The sequence below is a fragment of the Urocitellus parryii genome, chromosome 4, assembly GCF_045843805.1.
Source record: "Urocitellus parryii isolate mUroPar1 chromosome 4, mUroPar1.hap1, whole genome shotgun sequence".
In the NCBI taxonomy this organism is placed as follows: Eukaryota; Metazoa; Chordata; class Mammalia; order Rodentia; family Sciuridae; genus Urocitellus; species Urocitellus parryii.
In genome coordinates, this window is record NC_135534.1 from 7014848 (window position 1) to 7037325 (window position 22478).

A 22478-nucleotide genomic window follows, 5' to 3' on the forward strand; every position below is an offset into this window, starting at 1 on the left:
CATCAAAATCACCACACCTCTCAGCATAGTCTGCTGCTGCTTGGCGGAGCAGATGAGGCGGCTGATGCCCTCGATGACTTGGCTCTTAGAATCCACTTCCTTTTCCCGGGGTTTCTTGCTCAAGAAGATGGTGGGAACTGCAAAGCCAGCAGAAACTATCTCTGTTGCAGCCCTGGGAAATAGCCATCCCCCTCCTCCCCAACCCCAGTGCTTCCTTCTTCCTGGGGCAAGGGGAGATAATTGGCAAAAGGCCTGTCCTCCTTCCTTCCTGCTTGGCTCAGGCCGCAGGTCAGGATCTACACATTCCTGCATCCTTTCCTGGGCCTATCTTCATCTGAACAGTCAAGACCTGGGGCTAGATGGTCTCTGAAGTCCCTTCTAGCCGAAATGTTCTAGACACCTTGGGCAGGGTCCTAGCTCCCTGTCTGGGGCTTGCTGGGCCTACAGCAAAGGAGATGATGTGGGGGCAGGTATTTGCATTAACTCTACCCTGGCCCCAGGAAAGAGGCAAGGATACTGATACAGAGGGCACTGCTCAGCTCCCCACTCTCAGCAAATCCTTATGCTGTAGTGTGCAGGTTTTGGCCCTAGGCCTTGCACAGCCCCTGCCCAGGGCCCTGGGGAATGCTATAGGGTGGAAAGCATGCACAGGAAGAGGCCCATCTGCTCTTGCTCTGCCAGCCCAGGAGGCAGGGTCCTCAGCTGCTGCTGGTGCACAGCTGGAGTTGTGGGGTTCCAACCAGCTATAAGAGTGGCAATCTACAAGGACAGCAGCCTGGTTATGGGGATTCCTGCCTCTCACACAGAACATAGGACCCTGCCTCTACAACTCTGCCTCCAGGGCCTTAAGCCACCCCGCCCCTTTTTAAGATAGATAGATAGATAGATAGATAGATAGATAGATAGATAGATAGATAAATATATATATGATGTTAATGAACCTTTATTTTATTTAATTATATGTGGAGCTGAGATTTGAACCTAGTGCCTCACACATGCTAGGCAAGCGCTCTACCACTGAACAATAACCCCAGCCCAAGCCACCCCTCTTTATCTGGAAGGATTGATTCCCCTTAATTCCTAAAATAGTTATATCCTTCTGCTCATAAAGCTTCTTTGGGAGTTCTTCTGTGCTGGATGTGAAAGCTCTGCTCAATGGGTCACGATGACCATGGCTGGGGCATGGTCATCCTGTCCCATAGTCCAACCCTGAGGGCAAAGGTCAGAAAGGCTCCTTGTACTTTGCAGCAGCAAGGGTCTCAGCCCCTGAGGTGCTGCTGCTCAGCAGCTGGGACCTCAGTTTCCTGCATTATATAAGGTATGGCGTTTCCCCCAGGGGAAGGCAGGGTGTTCTCACTGGGTCCCAGGCTGATCACATGATAAGTGTACTGCATCCCACCCACAGACATTTTTTTTTTTTTCCTTTTTGCCATAGTGGGCTCTGCATATAACAGGCAAACACTCTACCACTGAGCCCCCCCCCCCCCACCAGGTGAAAGCAAATTGTCTTTCAGACCCTGAAAGAAGGGAAGAGGCCTGGTGGCCCCTGCACTTCTCTGGCCTCACATGGCACTTTACCTTTCTTGTTCTTCTCTTTGGTGACCACGGTCATTGCCATGGTGCCAGAAAGCTGGGCTTCCCCACCATGGGGCAGGCGGGAAACCTGTACTGAGCGGAAGACACTCTTGAGGGTGTTCTTAGAGCTGGCGTCCCTTTTGTCACCTTCCCTTCGCCGTTCCCCAGGATGGCCCAGCCAGTAGTCCACCTGGAGGCCAATCACATCCCCATATGGGCTATTGGGACTCCTGGAGAAATGGGATGAAAACAAGAGATCAGCTTTTTTCCTCAGAGCCCAATTACATGGGCCAGAAACTGGGAAGAGGGGCTGCCAGCCTCCTGGAGCAGGAGATGGGGAGCAAGTCCAGTTGAGTGGCTGTGCTTCCTCCAGTCACACAGAATCAGCAGCAGCTCATGTGGGTATCAAGAATCAGGCTGATCTGAGAACAAAACCAGCAGAGGATAAAGGCCCAAGTAAAACTATCACAGGGTGAGAGAAGTGGAAACTTTGTGAAGCGAGTGCACACAGGCACGCAGATCCTTGTACATGCACACATGTTCCCAGCAAGCAAAGTTGGTGCCTAGAGGCAGAGGGCTGAAGAGCCAGAGTGGCTGCAGAGCAGCTCTGGAGCTAGGGGATGCCGACCTGTGCTCTCGCTGACATGGGGCACTTTTAGCTCAGGGATAATATTAGCTCCCAGGGAAAGGGCTGATGGTTTCTTGAAAGGAGGTGGCAGATACAATAGGCACATGGCTATGAAAGTCATCTGATTTTTTCTTTCTGCCTCATATTTTTAGTGGTTCCATTAAATAAATAAATAAATAAATAAAAAGCATATATTGTATGAGAAAGGAGGATGGATTTATTTATTTATTTATTTATTTATTTATTTATTTATTTATTTATTTATTTTTAGTTCTCGGCAGACACAACATCTTTGTATGTGGTGCTGAGGATCGAACCCGGGCCGAACGCATGCCAGGCGAGCGCGCTACCGCTTGAGCCACATCCCCAGCCTAGAAAGGAGGTTGAGGTAGGGGTTGGACTCAAGGTTCCCCAAACTTATGCTGGACAGAAATCTTTAGGCAGTGGGGGGTCTGAGAGAAAACAGGGCTCCTGGAAGCCTGGATCCAGCAGGTCTCTGGGGCAGAGCATGGTTGTTTTTCCTATATTGTCCCTTCCAGAAAAATCAGAAGTCCACGGAGGAGAGGAGGAAGAGAGGGTGGGAGGACAGGATGGGGATACCAGGTCCAGGGCTATAACACTCTCACTGAGGCCTCTGGAAAAGCCACTGCCCAGTGCCTCCCTCTCAGGTGCTATGATGAAAGGAAAGAGGTAAAGGCAGAAGAAAGAGAAAAAGAATGCTGCTCTCTGCTCCTGGCAATGGCCTAAAAGCCTCTTCTCATCCCCCTCCCCTTCCTCAGGCCTGGCAGGAAAGGGTTCCCTGGCTCTCCAGCTAAGCTTTAGGTACTTGAGATTCTTTAAGACTTCCTCCCCGCTTCGCCACACCCCACAATCATGAGGTTTTTGCCGCCTCTGCGGTGCAGGCCCAGCCTGGGAGCCCAAGCTCCAGGAGGGCGGGTACCACTGGACCAAGGCACCACACCACAGCGTGCCCCAACTGATACTTGGTTCCTATTTATAAGCTACACAATAGTCCCCAAGGTGGCCAACTCACCTCTACTACACATAAGATGAAACTGGAGCCCAGTAACCTGCCCACACCAGCACAGTGGACACACCATAGAGCCACTCACATGCCAGTGAGTCCTATAACAAGACACCTGCATCACACCTCACAGCCATAAAAGGCCTGCCACGCTGGACGTGCCTCTCACTGCACTGAGCTGTCCAATGACTTGGCTGGTTGGTGACAGGCCTCTGAGTTCTCTCACCAGTGTGACCTTCTTAGGCCAGTGTGTCTGTGCCTGGGAAGAGTTAGGTTGCTGGGCCTGGCTTGAAGGACAGGGCATAACACACTGGTCTGGGCGAGAGCTTACCCCACAATGGCAAGGGCGCTGCTCATGGATGGGGAGGAAGGAGGGGTGGCTGTTGCATCTCGGCTCAGGCCTGAGCTGGAGGGTGGAGATGTGGAGGGCACAGTAAGGCTGACCACAGGTGAATCATCCCCATCACCTGTCGGGAGATGAACACTGTCAGTCAGAGGCAGCCATCCTCACTTGCTGATGGCAGGGAGGGAGGAGCCATTTTCTTAGGGGCAGCCCTGCTTTCCTCCTGAGCCCTGGGCTGCTCCTGCCTCCCCTCCCCACACAGCTGCACAGCAAGGCTCACATCTTCCTGCTCAAGCTGCTTCCCCAGAACACTCAGCACCTCCAATTTCTGACCATTGCACCAGAGAGATGATCTCACCCAAGAGGAGCCCAGGGGCCCAGGCTCACCTGCAGTGGAGGGTGAATCTTCAACTAGGCCCACCTTCACCACCTGGAGGAGGGAAGACATGCTCAGTAAGTCCTTTAGGCAAGTATGATCCAACAGGAAACAGGGCCAGCACAATAGCCATCATACACACAATTTTATCATAGGCTCAGAAAATCTTTATAAGCCTGGAACAGCCCAGAGCTTAAGGGATAGGGCTGTAGCTCAATGGTGGAGCATGGGCATAGCCTGTGCAGGCCCTGGGTTCCAACCCCAATACCACAAAAAGAAAGGAAGCCCAGTCCAAGCAACACAAGGAGGGCCCATGGGAATTTGCAGCTCTTCTCTGGGGAAATGGGCAAGGCACATATGAAGGCAGGAACCAGTTAGTGTAGTGATCTCAATTCTTCTAAGACCACATAGGTAGGGTCCCAGGAAGCCAGCTCCATCTCTGTCGGGACAGGCATGTCTCATGGCAGCCATGCTCTGTGTGAGCCAGCTCAACTGAACATACTGAATCAGTGCAGACACCAGCCCTCCTCTTTCTACCTTCCTGGAATCCGGAGTGCCCATAAGGGGGCCATCTCAGGAATTTTAGATTCCCCATAGACTATTATGGAAAGGACAGAGGGAGCCCTCCAGTGGTCACAAAAGGATGCTAGAGGCTAGAGGCAAACTTGGTGACTATCTCCTGTGGTCTGAGTGACAGGTGGGGTCAGAAACGCAGCTGGGTTTGGGCTGCTGGAGTGAAGGGGACCGCAGGTGGCAGCAGTTTTCGTCAGGCTGCTGAGAGCACTGCTGCCATTCACTCACTGAGAGGAACAAAATTCAGGATGGAACTCATGGCCCTGCATATCCTAGGCAAGTGCTCTACTACTGAGCTATGTCCCTATGACATTTTTCATATTTTAACTCTTGTTTGGCTGGGAGACCAGAGTAAGCGTCGATCCCCAGTTCCATGAAGACATGAGTCAAACTGACAGCTTGGGCTGTGACCAGGGTCCCATGGCCTGCAGCGGTATAACTATATGAACATCCCAGAAGCCTGAGGAGGGCTGTCATTCCCCCAACTAAGATTACTCAGGATACCCAGAGATTTGAACATTCAGTGATCAGGGATAGTGAGGAATTGAGCATGTCTATCTGCACTTCACTGCCCCTTCTCCCCCAAAGCTATGCAGGATCCTCAAGGAGATTACAGAAAAAGATACAAACTGGTTGGAAAGAGAAATCAGAACACCTCAGAAGCAGAAACACAAGTTTTTGGTCCTTTTCTGTGGGGTGCTCTGTCTGGGCCCCTAACTAGTTAGGTCAGTCTGAGCTTGGGCCCAGCTCTCACCAACAAACAGAGCAACAGTTGGTATACCTGACACCAAAGGCATCTAAGAATTCTTCCTTTACTGTATAATTCACTAATAAAGGTTCTTCCTGACTAAGCAGAGGAAGTGGTCCATCTGAGCCTGGAGATAGAAGTTTCTGATTCATGGACCTCTGCCCAGAAGACCACACTTCACTATTTCCCTTCCCTGAGCCTGTAGAAGCCATGCTCTGGATTTCATTCCAGGATCTACAGGCTCCAAATTCAGGGCCTGGTCTAATAAGCAGGAGATACCAGTGATGAATCCAGGGATAGTTCATGATGTGGGGAAAGGATAACCCTAAAAGGGACAGCCGAAGGCTGGGGCAGCTCAGTGGTAGAATGCTGGCCTAGCATGCACAAGGCCCTGGGTTCCATCCCCAGTACTGCAAATAAATAAATAAAATAGAAAAAAAAATAAAAATAAAAATCAAATCGACAGCCCAGTATGTGTCCTGGCCCAGGGCTTCTCTACCTTGGCACTACTGACCTCTGGGGCCACACTGTGTCTACTGTGTCCTGCATCCTAGAGGAGGTTCAGCAGGATCCCTGGCCTCTCCCCACTAGATGCCAGGAGCACCATGCTCCCAGCTGTGATAACCAAAAATGTTTCCCAGGGGGCAAAATCTGTCCCCATGAGAATGGGGTGCAGAGAATGGGAGTCAATACTCACGCCAATGAAGGGGATAAACTTCTGATAGGAGTCTTCGTCAGGGCTGTTGGGAGACAGACAAGCTTTACAGTTAGCAGATGTGACTGAGCAGAGCAGTGGGGAAATAAGCCCTTCATATTTCACAGTGGTGTACAGGAGTCCAGAACACTGTGCTACATCTTCACGAGACATCTCAGTGTCAGGAGGAGGGTCTGTTACTCACTGTACATGTGGAGCACACAAAATTAGGGCAAAGGACCCAACTGTGCAAACTATACTGCCTGCTCCGCACAGGTGACTTCAGCCCTAGGATGGGCTGCTTCAGTACTGAGGGGACGGGAGAGGAGTTAACTAATTCAGGCCCAGGACCTCGTGAGCTGGGAGGCCCGGGGTGAGGAGGGGGGTGCCTGCAAGAGAGGAAGTAAAAGACCTGCAAATGCTCTTGGGCTCCTGTGACAGGAAAAGGGGTGTGGAGAAGGAGAATGTGAACAACAGGAGCTCTCCAGACTTCCAGAGCCCACCTCAACTGTAAGAAACCCCCAAGTCAGACTTACAACTTATGCCTGCAGGTCAGCATGGCTTCAGCTACAGGCAGCTGGTGTGTAGCGGCTGCCCCATTGACATACTGCATCACGCGCCCCACCACGTCCAATTGCTCTGCAGAAAAGCCAGGAGGGATTGGCCTGTTCATTTCAGCTGGCAACCCACAAACCCTGGGAGAGTGCCCTCCTGAGACCCAGGAAAGGACCATGGATCTGGGATGGAGGGGCTCTAAAATCCCCTGAGTTTTGCTTATCTATCCACCATCTTTTTTTTTTTTTTTTTTGCACAGGGATTAAACCACTGTGCCACATCTCCAGCCCTTTCTATATTTTATTTAGAGACAGGATCTCACTAAGTTGCTTAGGGCCTCAAATTTGTGATCCTCCTGCCTCAGCCTCCCAAGCTGTTGGGATTACAGGAGTGTGCCACCATGCCTGGCTACCCCTTTGAATCAAAGGGACTGTGAGCCAAAGGACAGTCCTGTCTATGGCAAACTCACTCTGATACCACTAACTTCACTGGGTGGCAGGGAAACACCAGCTGGTACAGCATCACTCACTTATCAAGAGACTGCTCAGTGATTTCTTGCTTCTTATATTTCGTTCCTACAAGGGGCTAAGCAGCAGTAGGGTGCACAGCAGCTGGAGAAGGCCCCAAGTGGAAGAGCTGCACTTAATGAATACTCACCAGGGAAGTATGGGCACAGTGACAGGGAACGGGGGCCCTGAGGAGGAAAAGCCCCCTTCAGCTGCACTGTCTTGTGACCCCGGTACCGGCTCGGGTGGAGATTCCCTTACCTGACACTGGGGGCTCTGAGCGGCTGAACAGATCTCTCCAGCCAGAATCTAGGAAGGTGCTGCTATATCTGCTGTCGACTGAGCCCAAGTATTTGGCCACAGGGTGAGAACCTGGTGGATGGAAAACCAGAGAAGGTAAAATGGGTTAGCAAATGAAAAGGTGGGCAGCAGTTGTCCCCAGCCATGGCTTGGGCCTTTGGTCTCCCTGATGCTCTTGTCCTAGGACCAACCCCCACCCTGCTGCCAGAATTGGAGCTGCTGGTGGCTAACACCCCTTCTGGGTGCTGCCCCACTTTACCGAGGGGGATGATGAGGAAGCGCATGTAGCTCAGCCAGTCAGAGGTCTTGCTGGCCAGGGACTTGACAAAGAACCGAAGGATGGAACTCAGGTAACTCTGGCCTCCCACAGCTGCCACCTTGACTGGCCTCGGCATGGAGGAGTTGCAGTTGCAGCTGGGGAGAAAGGGGATCTTCGCAAGCCATACTCAGGGCAGGTCCCAAGCTCTGACTGCAATCATTTCAACAAGCCACGGGGAGAAGAAAGCCAATAAGCAAAGCAATACAGGGAGGCAACAAGCCACAGCACTGGTCTAGAGGCAGCATCTGCCAATGAAGGAAACAGGAGAGCTGGAGCTAACAGGGACAAGCCAGCATTGCCACCTGGGAACCCTACATGGGCCCAAGCCCAACATCCAATGAGGGGTAGCCTCATTCTCTGATACATGGGAGGGGACTACAGGCCTTTCTAAGAAGGCCCTAGAAGGGGAAAGCACCGACTCTTGGTTGTCAAGCAGATGATGTGGCTACGGGAACAGAGTAAAAGCTCTTTTTAAAACCTTGGGTTCTCTCTTCTTGCCTCTTGCTGGGGCAAGTCAAGGTGTGGGAGGAATCTGGGCAGGGAGTCAGGGGGCTCAGGAGCTGATACTCTACCAGGACATCAGGCCCTACAGCTTGCTGCCACTGCCCCAAACACGTAGACCTGCACTGCAGGCCAGGAGGTCCTTCCATTGTGTGAGTCAGGGTGGGAGAATGAGGTGGAGGAGCTCCAAAAGGGCAGGAGCAAAGAAGCTGGAGTCCTTACTAGCGTTGAATCCGGGTGAGCAGGGCGGACAGCACAGCCTGGACCTCCACGGTGGAGCAGGTGCACACGACAGGCTTCCGCTGGTCCTGGAGCAGCTCAGCCACATACTGGGGGAAGGAAGGGACAGGGAGGCAGGTCAGGCCACATCTCTCCCCACAGGGGCTGAGAGGGCAAATGAGACCCAGGAGGAGCTGCAGGGCCCCTATCCTTTGTTATTCTGGCCTAGGCTGAACAGAGGCAGTGAGGTTTTCTGGCTTAGAGGGTGGGACAGATACCCTGAGATAGGCTGATGGTGGAAGATGGGAGGACATAGGGGGCTTTAAGCAGAGACCACACCCCAGACATTCCTGGCACCAGTGTCTCACAGGGCAGACAGAAGGGAGGGGGCAGGCAGGGCTGCTCTGTTCCTGCCAAATTGCTTTCATGAAATCCAGGGCAGCTCTGGCCATCTTATAGCCCTTGGTGTTCCTAAAAGGCTGCCCAACACAGCTGGCACCTGGGAGGCGGGCCAGACCCAATGCTTGCTGCCTTTTTTTTTTTCCCCCCCTAAACATATGAGGAAGCTGAAGTACAGAAAAGTCAGTGACTGAAGATCCCATAGGTTGGATAGGACAGAAGTAGGGCGAGAATCCAGAGCTTTAGGTTTTGCTCCAGGTGGGGGCTGAGAGTGGGGTCACTTTCCTGCTTCCCTGTGTGCTGCTTCAGGTGGCACATGCTGAGCCCCGTGAGGTCCTGAATGCTTTACCTGGCCCTGCCAGTCAGTGGTATTCACCAGGATTACATTTTCTGGGAGGGCAGCATCTGACACCAGGATTTGATTCAGCTGGTCGTAAACCACCTTTCTTGGAATCTGCAGGGATAAACGTTTGTTAGGCACAGCCAGGGAGCCAGAGGCAGCTGTGCCGGAAGTGGGGAGAACCCTTGGCACTGGCATATTCAGAGTGTGGATACTAGGAATTTGTGAAAGATACAGACTCCCATTGGCCTGACCAAAATGGAGAGAAGGAAGGACAAGCAGAAAGTCCTTGGAGGGCACACGTGCAACACAGCAGGCAAGGAGCCACGCACGGTGGGGTTCTGCCAGGGAGGCCTGCAGGCTAGGGACACATGAGCTTCCTGTGAAGGGGTGGCAGGAACAGTGGCAGTTTCCGTACCGGGAGCAGAGGAGTGAGTGTGGAGAGTGGGTATGTGGGGGAATGACAAGGAGGGCCGTGGGGAGAGAAATAATGACAGTGGCAGCTGGCTCTGCACAGGGACCCACTGTCCCAGGAACAAAGGCGTTTCAGGGGTGACGATGAACCAGAAGGATGATACCTCACCCCAGGGACTGGGCTGTTCTGGTCTCAGGTTCATTTGTTGCTATGTAATAGTGTCAAACTCAGGAAGTCACATGGACACAAACTTTTCATATTTATCAGGGAAATGAACAGGCTGACTGCCTAACTCCACAACAGCGAGATTGTGAGGTATGCCAGCCCCCAGCTCTGAAGCCACTGCTTCAGAGAGGACACATGCCCCGAGGTCTGGTTTCTTCTCATTTCTCCTCAGGCTTGCATGGCCCCTTGCATGAGGAAGCTGAGGTACAGAAAAGTCAGTGACTGAAGATCCCACAGGTAGGAGAGGACAGAAGCAGGGCGAGAATCCAGAGCTTTAGGCTTTGCTCCAGATGGTGGCTGAGAGTGGGGTCGCTGCCCTGCTTCCCTGTGTGTTATAACTACTGATGATAAAGCTCTGTGTGATGAGATAATGATACATGACAAAATAGGACTGTCGGGGAGACCGGTGCCTCCCCAATTCTAAGGGCCACTGTTCCGCTGACCACTAAGCCAGAGCCCATCCCCTTGGAATGGGACACCACAGATCACATCTGGGTGGAACAGTGGCCTATCCTAGAACCCAAATTAACAATTCTTTTTTAAATATTTATTTATTTTTAGTTGGATACAATACCTTTACTTCACTCATTCATTTCTATGTGGTGCTGAGGATCGAACCCAGGGTCTCGCACATGTGAGGGGAGCACTCTACCACTGAGCCACAACCCCAGCCCCACCCAAATTAACAATTCTTAAGCAACTAGTTCAGGAGCAATTAGATCTTGGGCACAATGAACCCTCCACCAGCCTTCACAAGACACCTATTTTTGTAATCCCCAAGAAAAATGGGAAACATAGGTTACTTCAAGATTTAAGGGGCTGGGGTTGTGGCTCAAGAGGTAGAGTACTCACCTAGCATGCATGAGGCACTGGGTTCGATCCTCAGCACCACATAAAAAAATAAAATAAAGATATTGTGTCCACCTATAACTATAAATTTTAAAAAAAGATTTAAGACCAATAAATATATGAAAAAGATAGGTTCATTTCATTCAGGTATTCCTCATCCCGCCAGCATCCCGAGCATCTATTTTATTGTTGCTATAGACCTCAAGAATTGCTTCTTTTCTATACCTACAGCACATCAGGACAGACCCTTTTTTGCCTTTACGCTGTGGGAACCTAACACCATGACACCCACCCAGAGATATCACTGGATAGTCCTCCTCCAAGGGATGAAGAATAGCCCTCCAATATGCCAGCTCTTTGTCTCTCATTCGATCAGGCCTCTTACACAGCTTTGTCTGGTCATACATTATATGGATGACATTTTACTTGCTCATGCAGATTCTGATAAATTGCAAGTCTGCCTTAAGAAGTTGATGTCTAACCTTGGCACCTTGGACCTTCACATAGCCACTGATAAAGTGCAACATTCTGGCCCATGTAAGTTTTTTTTTTAATATATATATATATATTTTTTAGTTTACACAATACCTTTATTTTGTTCATTTATTTTTATGTGGTGCTCAGGATCAAACCCAGGGCCTCGCACGTGCTAGGCAAGCACTCTCCAGCAGAGCCACAACCCCAGCCCCCACCTCAATATGAGTTTTTAGGCTACAGAATTGCTGCAAGACCTGTGTGCTGCTTCAGGTGGCACACGCTGAGCAGCTGATGGCTGCTCCCCACATATCAGCACAAATCCCAACTCTCTCCCACTAGTGGATGACAAACATGTCTGCTTCCTCTCACTTAGGTCTTTCATTACAGTCTTCTACTCACGGCATTTCAAGTGTTCTTTCCTCACCATCTAGCTGTCGAAGGAGGAGATTAACATCCAGGCAACCTCGGAGGGCCTGGTCTTGCTGGGGGACTACAATACCTGTGTGCTGTGGCCCAGGTCAGGCGAGCGCTCGCTGTCAGAGCTGTTGGTCCTCTCACTCAGGGGCTTGGAGAGCTGCCGCTCCTTCAGGGGTGTGCTCCTCTTCTGCCGAGGTGTGTGTGTCCCTTCTACTTTGCTGAGGGAAAGGGGATGAGATGGGAGGGGAGGGGAGGGGTCAAGTAGCCCTTCCAACCCCAAAGCTGCACCAGCTCTCACCCTCCCTAGGTCCCCGAGTCTGTGCCAAGTTTGGTTGAGGGTCTGTGTCATCTGCTTCCCTCCAATTTGGTGTACCTGGGGGAGGCAGAGCCTTGCAGTTCTGTTTTGCTGGACTTCATAGGAGTTTTGACTTTCTCTGGCACAACCAGACTTGTGCCAGTATCTCCAAACATGTCCTGGTCGGTGATTTCCTGCCATGGAGGAAGGGAACAAAGAAGGTTACTTCTGGGGCTGGGGATGTGGCTCAAGCGGTAGCGCGCTTGCCTGGCATGCGTGCGGCCCGGGTTCGATCCTCAGCACCACATACCAACAAAGATGTGTGTCCGCCAAGAACTAAAAAATAAAAATATTTAAAAAAAAAAAGAAGGTTACTTCTCACTTGACCACTAAGGAGTTCCGTAGAGCCTGCAGGGCCCATTACCACCACCAGAGCCACCCAATCACTCTCTTCCTGGAAGCATGGCTCTAAAACTATTCCTTCACCAATGGAGAAGCTACTACTGTTCAATTTAACTTCATCCTCCCACAATGCTGGGTTTCATCTGCTCCCTCCCAATTCTGCCCTCTATGACTACAAAGATGTTTAGCACATGAACGGGTGCCAACGATGGGCCTTCCTCAGAGGGGTTGGGGACTCCTGCTCCCAGATGGGGAGGCAGGATCTCACACCTTGTCAGGGCAGGACCTGTGGCTTAGGGACCTTGTGATGTCTGTCTGCAGCCTCCTTACATTGGTCAAAGCCAACCTGCATCTGCCCGGCAGTCAGTCACTTCCTTCTCCACCCAGCGACCTCCTCCCACCCTGAGTCTAGGCTTCTGTCTTTCCTGGATCATTTTGACAATCTTCAAGAGTCTTACCTCCTCCCCTTAGAACCCATCCTGTCTGCTCACTCCAGAGTGTTCTCCTAAGATCAAGGTGTTTCTATTGGGACACTGCAAACAGCTCAAACAGCTCTGCACTGTTCCAGTGGGCCTTCGAGGTATCAAGTCAATCTCCCATAAGCCCCCAGGATGACAACTTCCCTGATGCCCTAGCCTTTTGAAAGACTGCTTTCCACACGTGAGCCGTGTGCCTGCTTACCTCCCTGCATTTGCCATCCTTTATGTTTTAAAAATGTCTACTAAGGAATAACTTCCATGGAGTAAAATGTTTAGATGTGAAGTATAAAGTCTATTTATAATCTATTTATTTAGCAGTGGTGGGGATCAGATCCTAGGGCTTGGCCCATACTAGATAAGTGTTCTGCTCCCTAGCATAAACTTTGATTTTTATGCAAGGATAGCATCAGAGGCCATTAACTAGACCAAGACAGAACATTCCAGTACACTTGAAAGGTCCCAAATGCCTGTTCCCATTCCCATCCAGTACCCTGACTTCTGCCATCATAGGTTAGTTCTGCCTCTTTATGAATTCCACAGAAATGAAATCCTATGGCATGCTTCTGACATTTGGCTTTTTTCCTCTCAATGCTAAGTTAAAATTCCATTTGAGATATAATCATTCATTGGGGAGTTTAAATCAAGAAGTAACCTGACTAGAATTTCATCTGAAAAGATCACTTGTAGTAGTCGCATGTAGTGTGGACCACAATGGGCAAGAGTGGAAGCTGGTGAACGAACAAGGACAGGTTAATACAGTACATTTTAAATCTTGAATCAAGCCTAATGCTCCATCGTGCATGAGATGCTCAATGTAGTATTATTTACTATATTAAACATAAGTCTAGGGGCTGGGGTTGTGGCTCATTAGTAGAGTGCTCATCTAGCACGTGTTGTGAGGCCCTGGGGTTGATCCTCAGCACCACATAAAAATAAATAAATAAAATAAAGGTATTATGTCTAACTACAACCAAAAAAAAAAAAATTAAACAAAACAAAAGTCTAAAATAACTTCCATGGACTCCATTCAACCACCAGAAGGTCTCGATTTGAGGCTCAGATACAGCACATCAGATGGCATTCTCCTTCCCACCTAGTGTCCAGCCTCCCATCCCACTAGATGAACTGCAGGGTGTCTTGCAAGGCCAGCTCAGATGACCCCTCTCCAGAGTGCATCCCCCTGCACTTCCCTGGGCCTCCAACAGTCTTGTCCCAGGTGTGCACAGGTGGCTACCCCTGCAAAGGGGGACTTGGTGGCAGAGACCATGGTTCAGGCATCTTTGCATCCTCTGTGCTTAGCACCAGAGGTGCATGGTGAATGCATGTGCAATTCAAGGCTCACTTGGGGGCCACCCCAGCTGACTCCACTCTGCCTCACTAGGCTTTGGCTTGCACCCTGGGCAGCCCCACTCCTGGAGCAGGAGTGATCAGTAGCCACTCAAGAGATTTAATGCTCACTGCTTGGCCATGTGACTACTACAAGTGATCTTTTCAGATGAAATTCTAGTCAGGTTACTTCCTGATTTAAACTCCCCAATGAAAGGGGAAAAGGACAGCTTTTCAAGGGAAGACACTGGTCATCATCTTTTGGAAGTAAATGACAGAAATTATCCAAACTATTCAACCCTAAGATGAGCTCTGATTAAAGGGCAGAATGGGGACATTTCTGGTTTGTTAATGTGGGCAATGAGCTGATCTTAGGGTCAGCTCTACCCCACGCGTAAGGACTTCAAGAGGAAAAGAACACAGATGTGCACCAGCCCACAAGAATCTTTCTGCCTTTATTTCCAAAGGTGCGGAGGATATTCAAAATGGCTAGAAGAGGAAACGGAATCATACGTACCAGAGTGTCTGTTTCGGTCAAGCTGTCATCTTGGTTTTTAATCCAAGTAGATTTGACTTTTTCTAGAGCAGCCAATTCCATCTGCAAAGTTTATAATAATTGGTTATCCTTGATCTAAAGGATTATAACTCTTAACATGTTTTACTAGGTCCCTAGATGCTTAAAATACTCTTAGTGTATTCAACCTCAGAACATCTTTAGGGCTCTTATGAGGGCTGTATTTTTGTGAAAAATTTCAGAGAGGTCAGTTATTTTATTAATCATTAAGTGAACGACACAGAGATGTGGGACTCAGAAATTCTGACTCCCACAAGATGTCACTAGGGAAGAGAGGCTCAAAGTTAGATGACTTTGTAATTGGATCCATACAGTCTCTGACCCTGAATTCAGTGGACACTTTTGCCCTAAAGGGAAATATGGAGGCTTCCTCTGCATAACAGAGAAGGGAGAATCTTATAGTTTGGGTCTGTGATTTAAAAAAATATATATTTATTTTTTAGTTTTAGGTGGACACAATATCTTTATTTTATTTTTTTAAATATTTTTTTTTAGTTGTCAATGGACTTTATTTATTTATATGTGGTGCTGAGGATTAAACCCAGTGCCTCATGCATGCTAGGTGAGCACCCTAACATTGAGCCACAACCCCAGCCCCATGGGTCTATGATTTTTAGACTGAAGATACTCATGGTAGCCAAATGCTTTCCCTCCCTGGACACTGGGGGCTGAACCCAGGGTGCTCTTCCACTAAGCTACATTACCAGTTCTTTTTATTTAAAAAAATTTTTTTAAGATGTTTTTTAGTTGTGGATGGACACAATACTTTATTTATTTATTTTTATTTTTATGTGGTGCTGGAGATCAAACCCAGTGCCTCAAACATGCTAGGCAAGTGTTCTACCACTAAGCCACAACCCCAGCTCCATTATTTTTTAAAATTTTGAGACAGGATCTAGCTAAATTGCTGAGGTTGGCCTTGAACTTTTGATCCTCCAGCCTTAGTCTCCCAAGTGGCTGGGATTACAGGAGTGGCCACTGCAACTGGTGCCCAATGCTTTTTGATTGGTAGAAACACCCAGAAAACTCTCTTAACAGAATATATGTTAAGCAAAAAGATGCCTAATGTGAAGCCACATGGTGGCTCATAAATAATGAAGGTTTATTTTGCAGATAAAGATAAATAACCAAATATTTAGTATTAGGTAATATGGCTTCTAGCTATTCAAACAGCAACACCACAGCCAGGAGCAGCATGTGCTATGGGTCTTGGATGTTGGTCAGGCACTGGCCTCAGTGAATTTCTTTGTTTCTTCTAAGGAACCAAAGGAGGAAGAAAATATAAAGGCTATTCTGCTTCCTCTCAATTACTCAAAGTCCTTTCTCTGAGTAAATGTCATAAAATTGGGAACATCAGGCTAACACATTCAGGGGGTCACCAGATCAGCTAATGACCAAAGACCACAAGAGCAGGCTTCCTGTGTCACACTCTAAACCTGGGTTTCTCCACTTCAGCTCTGCTGACAGTCTTGGTGGACCAGCTGTCCAGGGCATCACAGGATGTTTAGAAGCATTCTTGGCTTCTGTTCACAGATGTCAGTAGCAGCCCCCAACTGGGGACAACCCAAAATATCTCCAGTCACTGCCAAATGTCCCCTGGCAGGCAAGGTCACCTAGTGGAGAACTGCTGTTCAGAGCCATCTGCAAGGAGAATCCCATGCTCACTTGCTAGACCCCATGACCTCAGTGCTGAAGGTGGAGTAGCTTGGGTAACAGCTCACAGCCATGCAGAACAGCCATGCAGGTAGTTTATCTACACATTAACTACGTGACTAGCCATTGCTAACAGAGTTTAGAATCCCATAACAGCACTGCTGATGATGGTTCTCATTCACTTTCAGATCAGCATAGACCAGAGAGGGAATGCAGCTCCACTGGGGGTTTTAAAGTAACCTTGTTGTTTTCTTACTATGTTTCCATGGCAAAGGGGGCAACATTTATTGAGATGTAACCCCCATTAGCTTTTTTGTTTAATGTTATTGTATTTTTTTAATTTTTTTTTTTAGTTATAGGTGGACATAACACCTTTATTTTATTTTTATGTGGTGCTGAGGATTGAACCCAGTGCCTCATGCATATTAGGTGAGTGCTCTACCTCTAAGCCACAACCCCAGTCCCCCACATTAGCTTTCTGTTGTTGTCTTTTTTAAGGTTATCAGGGTGAGAGATCTATTATAAAGGGAAAGTCTGCACTCAAGTGAGGGTGATCACAGGGCAAGAACCCCCAACTAGCTTTATTAAGGCATAAGTGTCAATAAAAATTGGAATTAGCTCCTAATTTCTCCAAACTTCTGTTCCAGCCCAGCAGTGCTCCAGCTGTGTCTGCCTAACTGGCACTGGAGAGGGCTCCCAGTCTGTAGCATGTGCCCACAGGTAATGGTGGCTGTTGAGGAAGTGTGTGTGGTGCGGGGGATAAAACTCTAGTCTCTAACACCATTACTGACAGTGCTATGGAAATAGCAGCTCCTAGCAGCAGGCAGTGTCTTGGGTCAACTTCCTGAAGCACTGTCTGGGCCTATTGTTATCAGCATAAAGAGCCAAATTATGTTGCTACTGTGTGCTGGAGCTTTCAGAAAACTCAACAACTGCAATAATTTGTATCAGGAATTTCTTCTGGTTCTAGTGATAGACCAAATCTTCTGAGAAGCTGGGAAACAAAACAAAATAAAACAAAAGGTGAATTTAAAAAAATGAACATATGGGGCCGAAATGTAGCTCAGTGGTAGAGAACTTGCTTAGTATACATAAGGTCTTGCGTTTGATTCCTGCACCTCAAAACAAAACAAACAAACAAAAAACCCCACCAAAAAACAAAGAAGCAAAAATATAACAGTGACAATGCTCAGCAGTAGGGACAAGAAGCCACCAATGTGAGGCAGCAGCTACCCAGATAGTCCCTAGACACGCACAACTGTATGTTACTCCTAATCCACCAGGAAGTTCTCCATATAAGAGCACAGGCTTGTTCTGCTGTTCCCAAAGTGCCTTCTTACCAGAAGATTCCACAGTTCCACACCCACATCAAGACATATGGGGCTCTTCAAAATAGAACTCTCAGCAGAGGAGCAGCAAAGCAAGTCTGAGGTCTAGCCAAAGAACCAGAATCTGAAGGACTTGTATAAAAGACATCTAAATTCTATCAATTTTAGGAGTCCAAAACTGAAATGGCTTTAAGGAATTATGATAATAAAAGCAACAGCAGCTGACACTTGCTGCAGGTAGGTCCCCAGCAAGCAATCAGTAAGCAGCTCCTGCTGGAGGTCTGACCTGCATGATCTCACTGTGTCTCCACGGGGCCTGGTGAAGCATGTTTCTTGACAAGTACTTTGTAGATGAGAAAATGGAGGCTTGGGAATCTGACCAAGATTATAGTCAGTGGAGTCACGATTCATACTTAGAAATTCTGCCCTGCACAAATGCATTCTTTGCCTTCACAGGCCGTCACATTGTAGAGAATGATATTCCATTGCCTTCTGAGGCAATGGGCTCCTGTGCCTATACCCTTACACTACAAATAAGACACCTGAGGCTTAGACTGTCAAAGTAATTTTTTCCTCAAAATGTTGTAAACTATGTAAGTGAGACTAAAGCAGAACCTATAGTAAAATTCTATCAATCCAGAAACAATTCTTTTGTTATAAATTAGTTCTTCTTAATGACCAAGTGACAGGGAGCACTAGCACCCACAGAGCATGCCAGTGCTGTGATCAGTGCCCCATGGCATCAGCTTGGCCAGCACTTGTCCCACATTCCAGAGCACGGGGTAGCAGCCTTCCCTCAGCAGGCCCTGGGCTTCTTTCTAGAAGAACTACAACTTCTGTTTAAGATGGAATCTGGCTCTTGTGGCCAATGGTCTGTCCACAGGGACAGTGACAATTCAGCAGGGCCATTCAGCAGCCCCCTATGAGGAAAAGGAACTCTGATCCACATCCTAAATGCTAGCACTACAGTAAGTGAGGACCCTCAGGCCCAGATCACCATGGACCAGAGCTGGGGAGGCACTGGGTCACTGGTGGCCAGGCAGGCCTGAGGCTTGTCGGTGGGAGGATTCTTGGTGTGGACCCCAGTTTTCCTTCCTCTGTCTCCTAACACACTGCCAGGCCATTCTTGATCGGTCAGGCTGCGCCTTAACTGGGAAGAGGAATAAGCTAGGAGATGGTGCCACCTGGTGACCGCAGGCAGAACAGCAGCCACGGAAGCCCCAGGAGACACTGGTGGTTTGTGCATGCAGGAGGACACAGCCCTACCAGACTATGCTTTCAGGAGATGGTGTGCCTGGCAGCTTTGGATCATCTCCTCATGGTTAACACCTACTACTTGCAGGTTGAGCTGTGTATTCCCTCTGTGGACGGGGGACCATATCCCTCATCTTCTGCCAAAGCAGCAACAACTGGCGGATTTGGCTCCTCTCGGCGTCTACAGAAAAGACAGCTCTGACACAGCAAACACAGCTCTGCTCTGCAAGCCTTTAGGTGTGAACCCAGGGCAGAGCAGCTTCTCCAGGCCTGAGGTGGCAGTGTTACCCTGGGATCCTGCGTGACCTGCTGCTGGGCACTGGACACCACAGCAGGGTGGCTCTGTCCTCTTACTACATTCTACATCCTTCAGGGCACTGCTTCTCTAAGTTCTCCACCCAGCAGAGTCGAGGTACTATATTCTGGACAGACCATGTGCCCCTCGAAACTGGTTTTCCCCTACCTGGAAGGCACAATCACTTCCCTTTGGCCAAATGCCACATGCTCTCAAACACTGCATAAAGGACATGGAGGGAGAGTTCTGGAGACAGGAGGGAAGGCTCCATGTCACAGCAGAAACAGATCAAAAAGAACATCTGATCAGAGACAGCAATGCCATCAGAGTGCTATGCTCCCAGCCAAGGCTGACAAGAGGAAAACTAAAGCCACTTTCCTGTGGTCTCAGAGGAGCCATGCTCAGAGAAGCAGAGGGCCAGAGTGTGAAGCCAACACGCCAGGTCCCTCTCCCCACCCCTCATTGCCATTGGTCTGCTCACAGGGCTGGTGGTGTCTTTTCCGAGGCTACCCTTGCTGTTGAGGCTGCCAATCTCCGTCTGTGAGCTGGACTGCGACATCCCCTCAAAGAAGGGCCTGCAGCGAAGAAGCACAGCCGGGGTCAGTAGCCATCGTGGCTCAGAACAGCAGCTCACCAGAGCCAAGCAGAGCCAGTGCTCAAGGCAGATCAACAGCCTGGGCTTCTAGGAAGCCCACCCAATGAGGAAGGATGCTGTGGGGGCGGAGAATGGCACCTGGGTGGAGGGACTTCCTAAGAATCCAATCAGAATTTTTTCAATTAGAGGCAAAAAGTGATCTCTGCCTGGGATTTGGAGGTTCAGAAAGGATGAACAACTAAGATCCCCTGGATGGGAACAGTGAGGGTGAATGCAGGGGGCATTATGGCTGAGGGAGGAAAGGTGTCAGGAAGCAGCTATGGAGGAGATCTGGCCTCACTTGAGCTTTGGCTTTGGGGTGCTGAGGATGCTCTCCGTCTCCTCCATCTCAGGGCCGCTGTCGCTGGGGTTGTACATTTCCAGGCTGTCATACAGCTCATCCAAGTCCTCCTCCACCTCCCGAATCTGCTCCCGGGACACATGCTCCAGCCCAAAGCCCACCTGTGTGTAGAAAAAGGATCTTTGAGGGGTTCTTCCTGTTAACAATTATGGTAGCAATTCCTTTTTTCTGGGCCACATGTCATCTGGTCTGCGTAATATGCCCTCTAAAGGGACATGCCACAGAGTCACACTTGGTAGAATAGTCCTGATGTCCTCTTGTGGTCCAACCCTGAGAGCAGGGATGTAGTAAGGCCACCTTCCCCTCTCAGGTCTCCCTGTCATCAATAACAGGACCCTGCACCAGGAGGAAAACTGAGTGCTAATATGCCTCTCCCAAGAAACGGGCCAAGAAAACCCAGAAGCCAGGTTCATGTGGGCGACTAGTTCTGCCTTCCTCTGTGGTCCACAGAAGGACAAAGACCTACTCTCAGAACAACTTTCACCATTATCCCCTTTTCAGTCCACCGAGGCAAAAAATGAATCTCTGCCTGGGACTTGGAGGTTCAGAAAGGACGAAGAACTAAGATCCTCTGGACGGGAAGAGTGAAGGTGGGTGCTGGGGGCATTATGGCTGAGGGAGGAAAGGTGTTAGAAAGCAGCTATGGAGGAGCTCTGGCCTCACTTGAGCTTTGGCTCAAATGCAGAGCCCTAGAACATCTGTAACCCAGAAGAGATGGCTTTTCTATCAGTGGTCCACTCCTGGTGGCTCAAGAGCTAACCATCAAGGACTTTTGATCTTGCAGGCTGGTGCTCACTGACGTTTCCATTAGGGGATGAGAAAAAATCAACAGCAGCAGCTAGATTTGTTGCTGACATCCCAAGCCAGATGCCCTGTATTAATTAGTGGCTGGACACCACTGTGCTGTCTCCAGACACTGCGAAGCTGCACATGAGGTGTGAAGCTCCTCCCTCTTTCCAGGAGTGGAATGTCTTGCTTAGCCTCCCTCTCCCTCAGTGCTTTACTAGGCATGCCAGGAGGCAGACTCCCAGTGCTACGCAGGAACAAGGTGGGGAGCTCCAGGAATTCTACTCACCATCAACCTCAGGGGCAAGGGGCCATACCTCATCGGAAACTTTGAACCGCTTTAGGAGGGCCACAAACTTCTGTTTGATGTTAGGTTGCTGTGGAGACAAATTGCACAGTAATTTTCAAATGACATTCACTGGTGGTCAGTCCAAGGCAACAGAGCCCATCCTTGCATGGAATGGCGAGAGGACAGGAAGAGACGTCTCCTGGCCTCAGCACTGAATCCTCCCAGGGAAGACAGGCCCAAGCACAGCCAATCATAGCACAGGTCCTAGAGCCCTATGCGCAGCTTTGAGAGGAGGTTCTGTCTGTTCCCAGGTTTCCACGGCATCCTGACAACTCCCAGGTGTGCAGCGCCAGCTCATCCCTTGCTCTGGTGAGAGTCCTGTCATATACTCAGTCCCTAGAATGACATTTGTCCTCTTCTTGCATGTGCAACCCCAGTCAGTAACATCCCAACCTGCCAGTCATTGAGTCCAAACCTGGAGTGCCCTCCAAGCCCACGCTGGCCCACTCTGGCTGTCTGGTCAGCACCTGTGACACCACTGCCTTCACCCAAGCCTTTCCTAGCATTTCCCTAGGGCCACTGTATCGGCCTTCGTCCTTCCAGAGGCAAATCTGATCATGCTACCCAACTCTGGCTGGCCTGTTCTCTGGAACAAGGCCTAGGAGTCAGGTCTGTCAGTGTCCAAGGGCAGTCTTGCCTGTCTCTAGCCTCACCCACTCCTCATCCCTGGCCCAGTGGCAACTTGCTGCTGATGCCTGGAGAATACCGTTCAGCCCCATACTGCCTCTGTGCACAGAGTCTTCTGCCTTGAACACAAGTAGTCCCCAAATCCACCTGGTGATGGTGTATGTGCCCATCTCTTGGCATCTCATCTGAGACACTATCAGATGTGGTTGCCTTCCCCTTAGTGTCACGACTGTCTCTTATGTGAGTTCAGCCTCACAGTACCATCCTGCTGTGTTGTAGCTACTTGCAGAGATGAGTGTGAGCAGACATTGGAGCTCTCTGACAGCACTGAACAGCCTCACTGATCTCTGTCCCCTGCTTGGAGATCCAGACTTAGTTTGTGGACATAAGTATTTCTTGCCTGAATGAGACTCAAACTGGGGATGGACGCAACTGATTTGCAAATAAAACTGAAAGGCCTTCAAAGAGGGCAGAAAGGGCCTGTGCCCTTGAGTTCACAATGACAGGAGAAGCTTGACTATCAGCACAGTATACAGATTAACATCTGGAATGTGCTCTTGGTGGAGAGAGAAGGTACATTGAGGAAAGCAAGCCAAGGGCAATCGCTGAGAGTCCAGAAACACAACTGGAGA

General features: G+C 49.5%; 1 protein-coding gene across 1 annotated transcript in view; it reads right to left on the minus strand.

Moving 5' to 3' along the window:
- The window catches only part of Pacs1 (phosphofurin acidic cluster sorting protein 1), a 134688-nt gene that overhangs the window by 1433 nt on the left and 110777 nt on the right, over window positions 1–22478 (minus strand). The window contains exons 8-23 of the mRNA XM_026396508.2: window positions 21188–21247; window positions 20025–20185; window positions 19571–19664; window positions 14503–14583; window positions 11857–11972; window positions 11566–11701; window positions 9110–9214; window positions 8365–8471; window positions 7582–7736; window positions 7284–7394; window positions 6498–6600; window positions 5965–6007; window positions 3958–4000; window positions 3559–3694; window positions 1579–1805; window positions 18–137 (exon numbers count right to left, since the gene is read on the minus strand). Coding sequence (XP_026252293.2) covers window positions 18–137; window positions 1579–1805; window positions 3559–3694; window positions 3958–4000; window positions 5965–6007; window positions 6498–6600; window positions 7284–7394; window positions 7582–7736; window positions 8365–8471; window positions 9110–9214; window positions 11566–11701; window positions 11857–11972; window positions 14503–14583; window positions 19571–19664; window positions 20025–20185; window positions 21188–21247 — 1798 coding nt within the window. The remainder of the gene's footprint in view (window positions 1–17; window positions 138–1578; window positions 1806–3558; window positions 3695–3957; window positions 4001–5964; window positions 6008–6497; window positions 6601–7283; window positions 7395–7581; window positions 7737–8364; window positions 8472–9109; window positions 9215–11565; window positions 11702–11856; window positions 11973–14502; window positions 14584–19570; window positions 19665–20024; window positions 20186–21187; window positions 21248–22478) is intronic.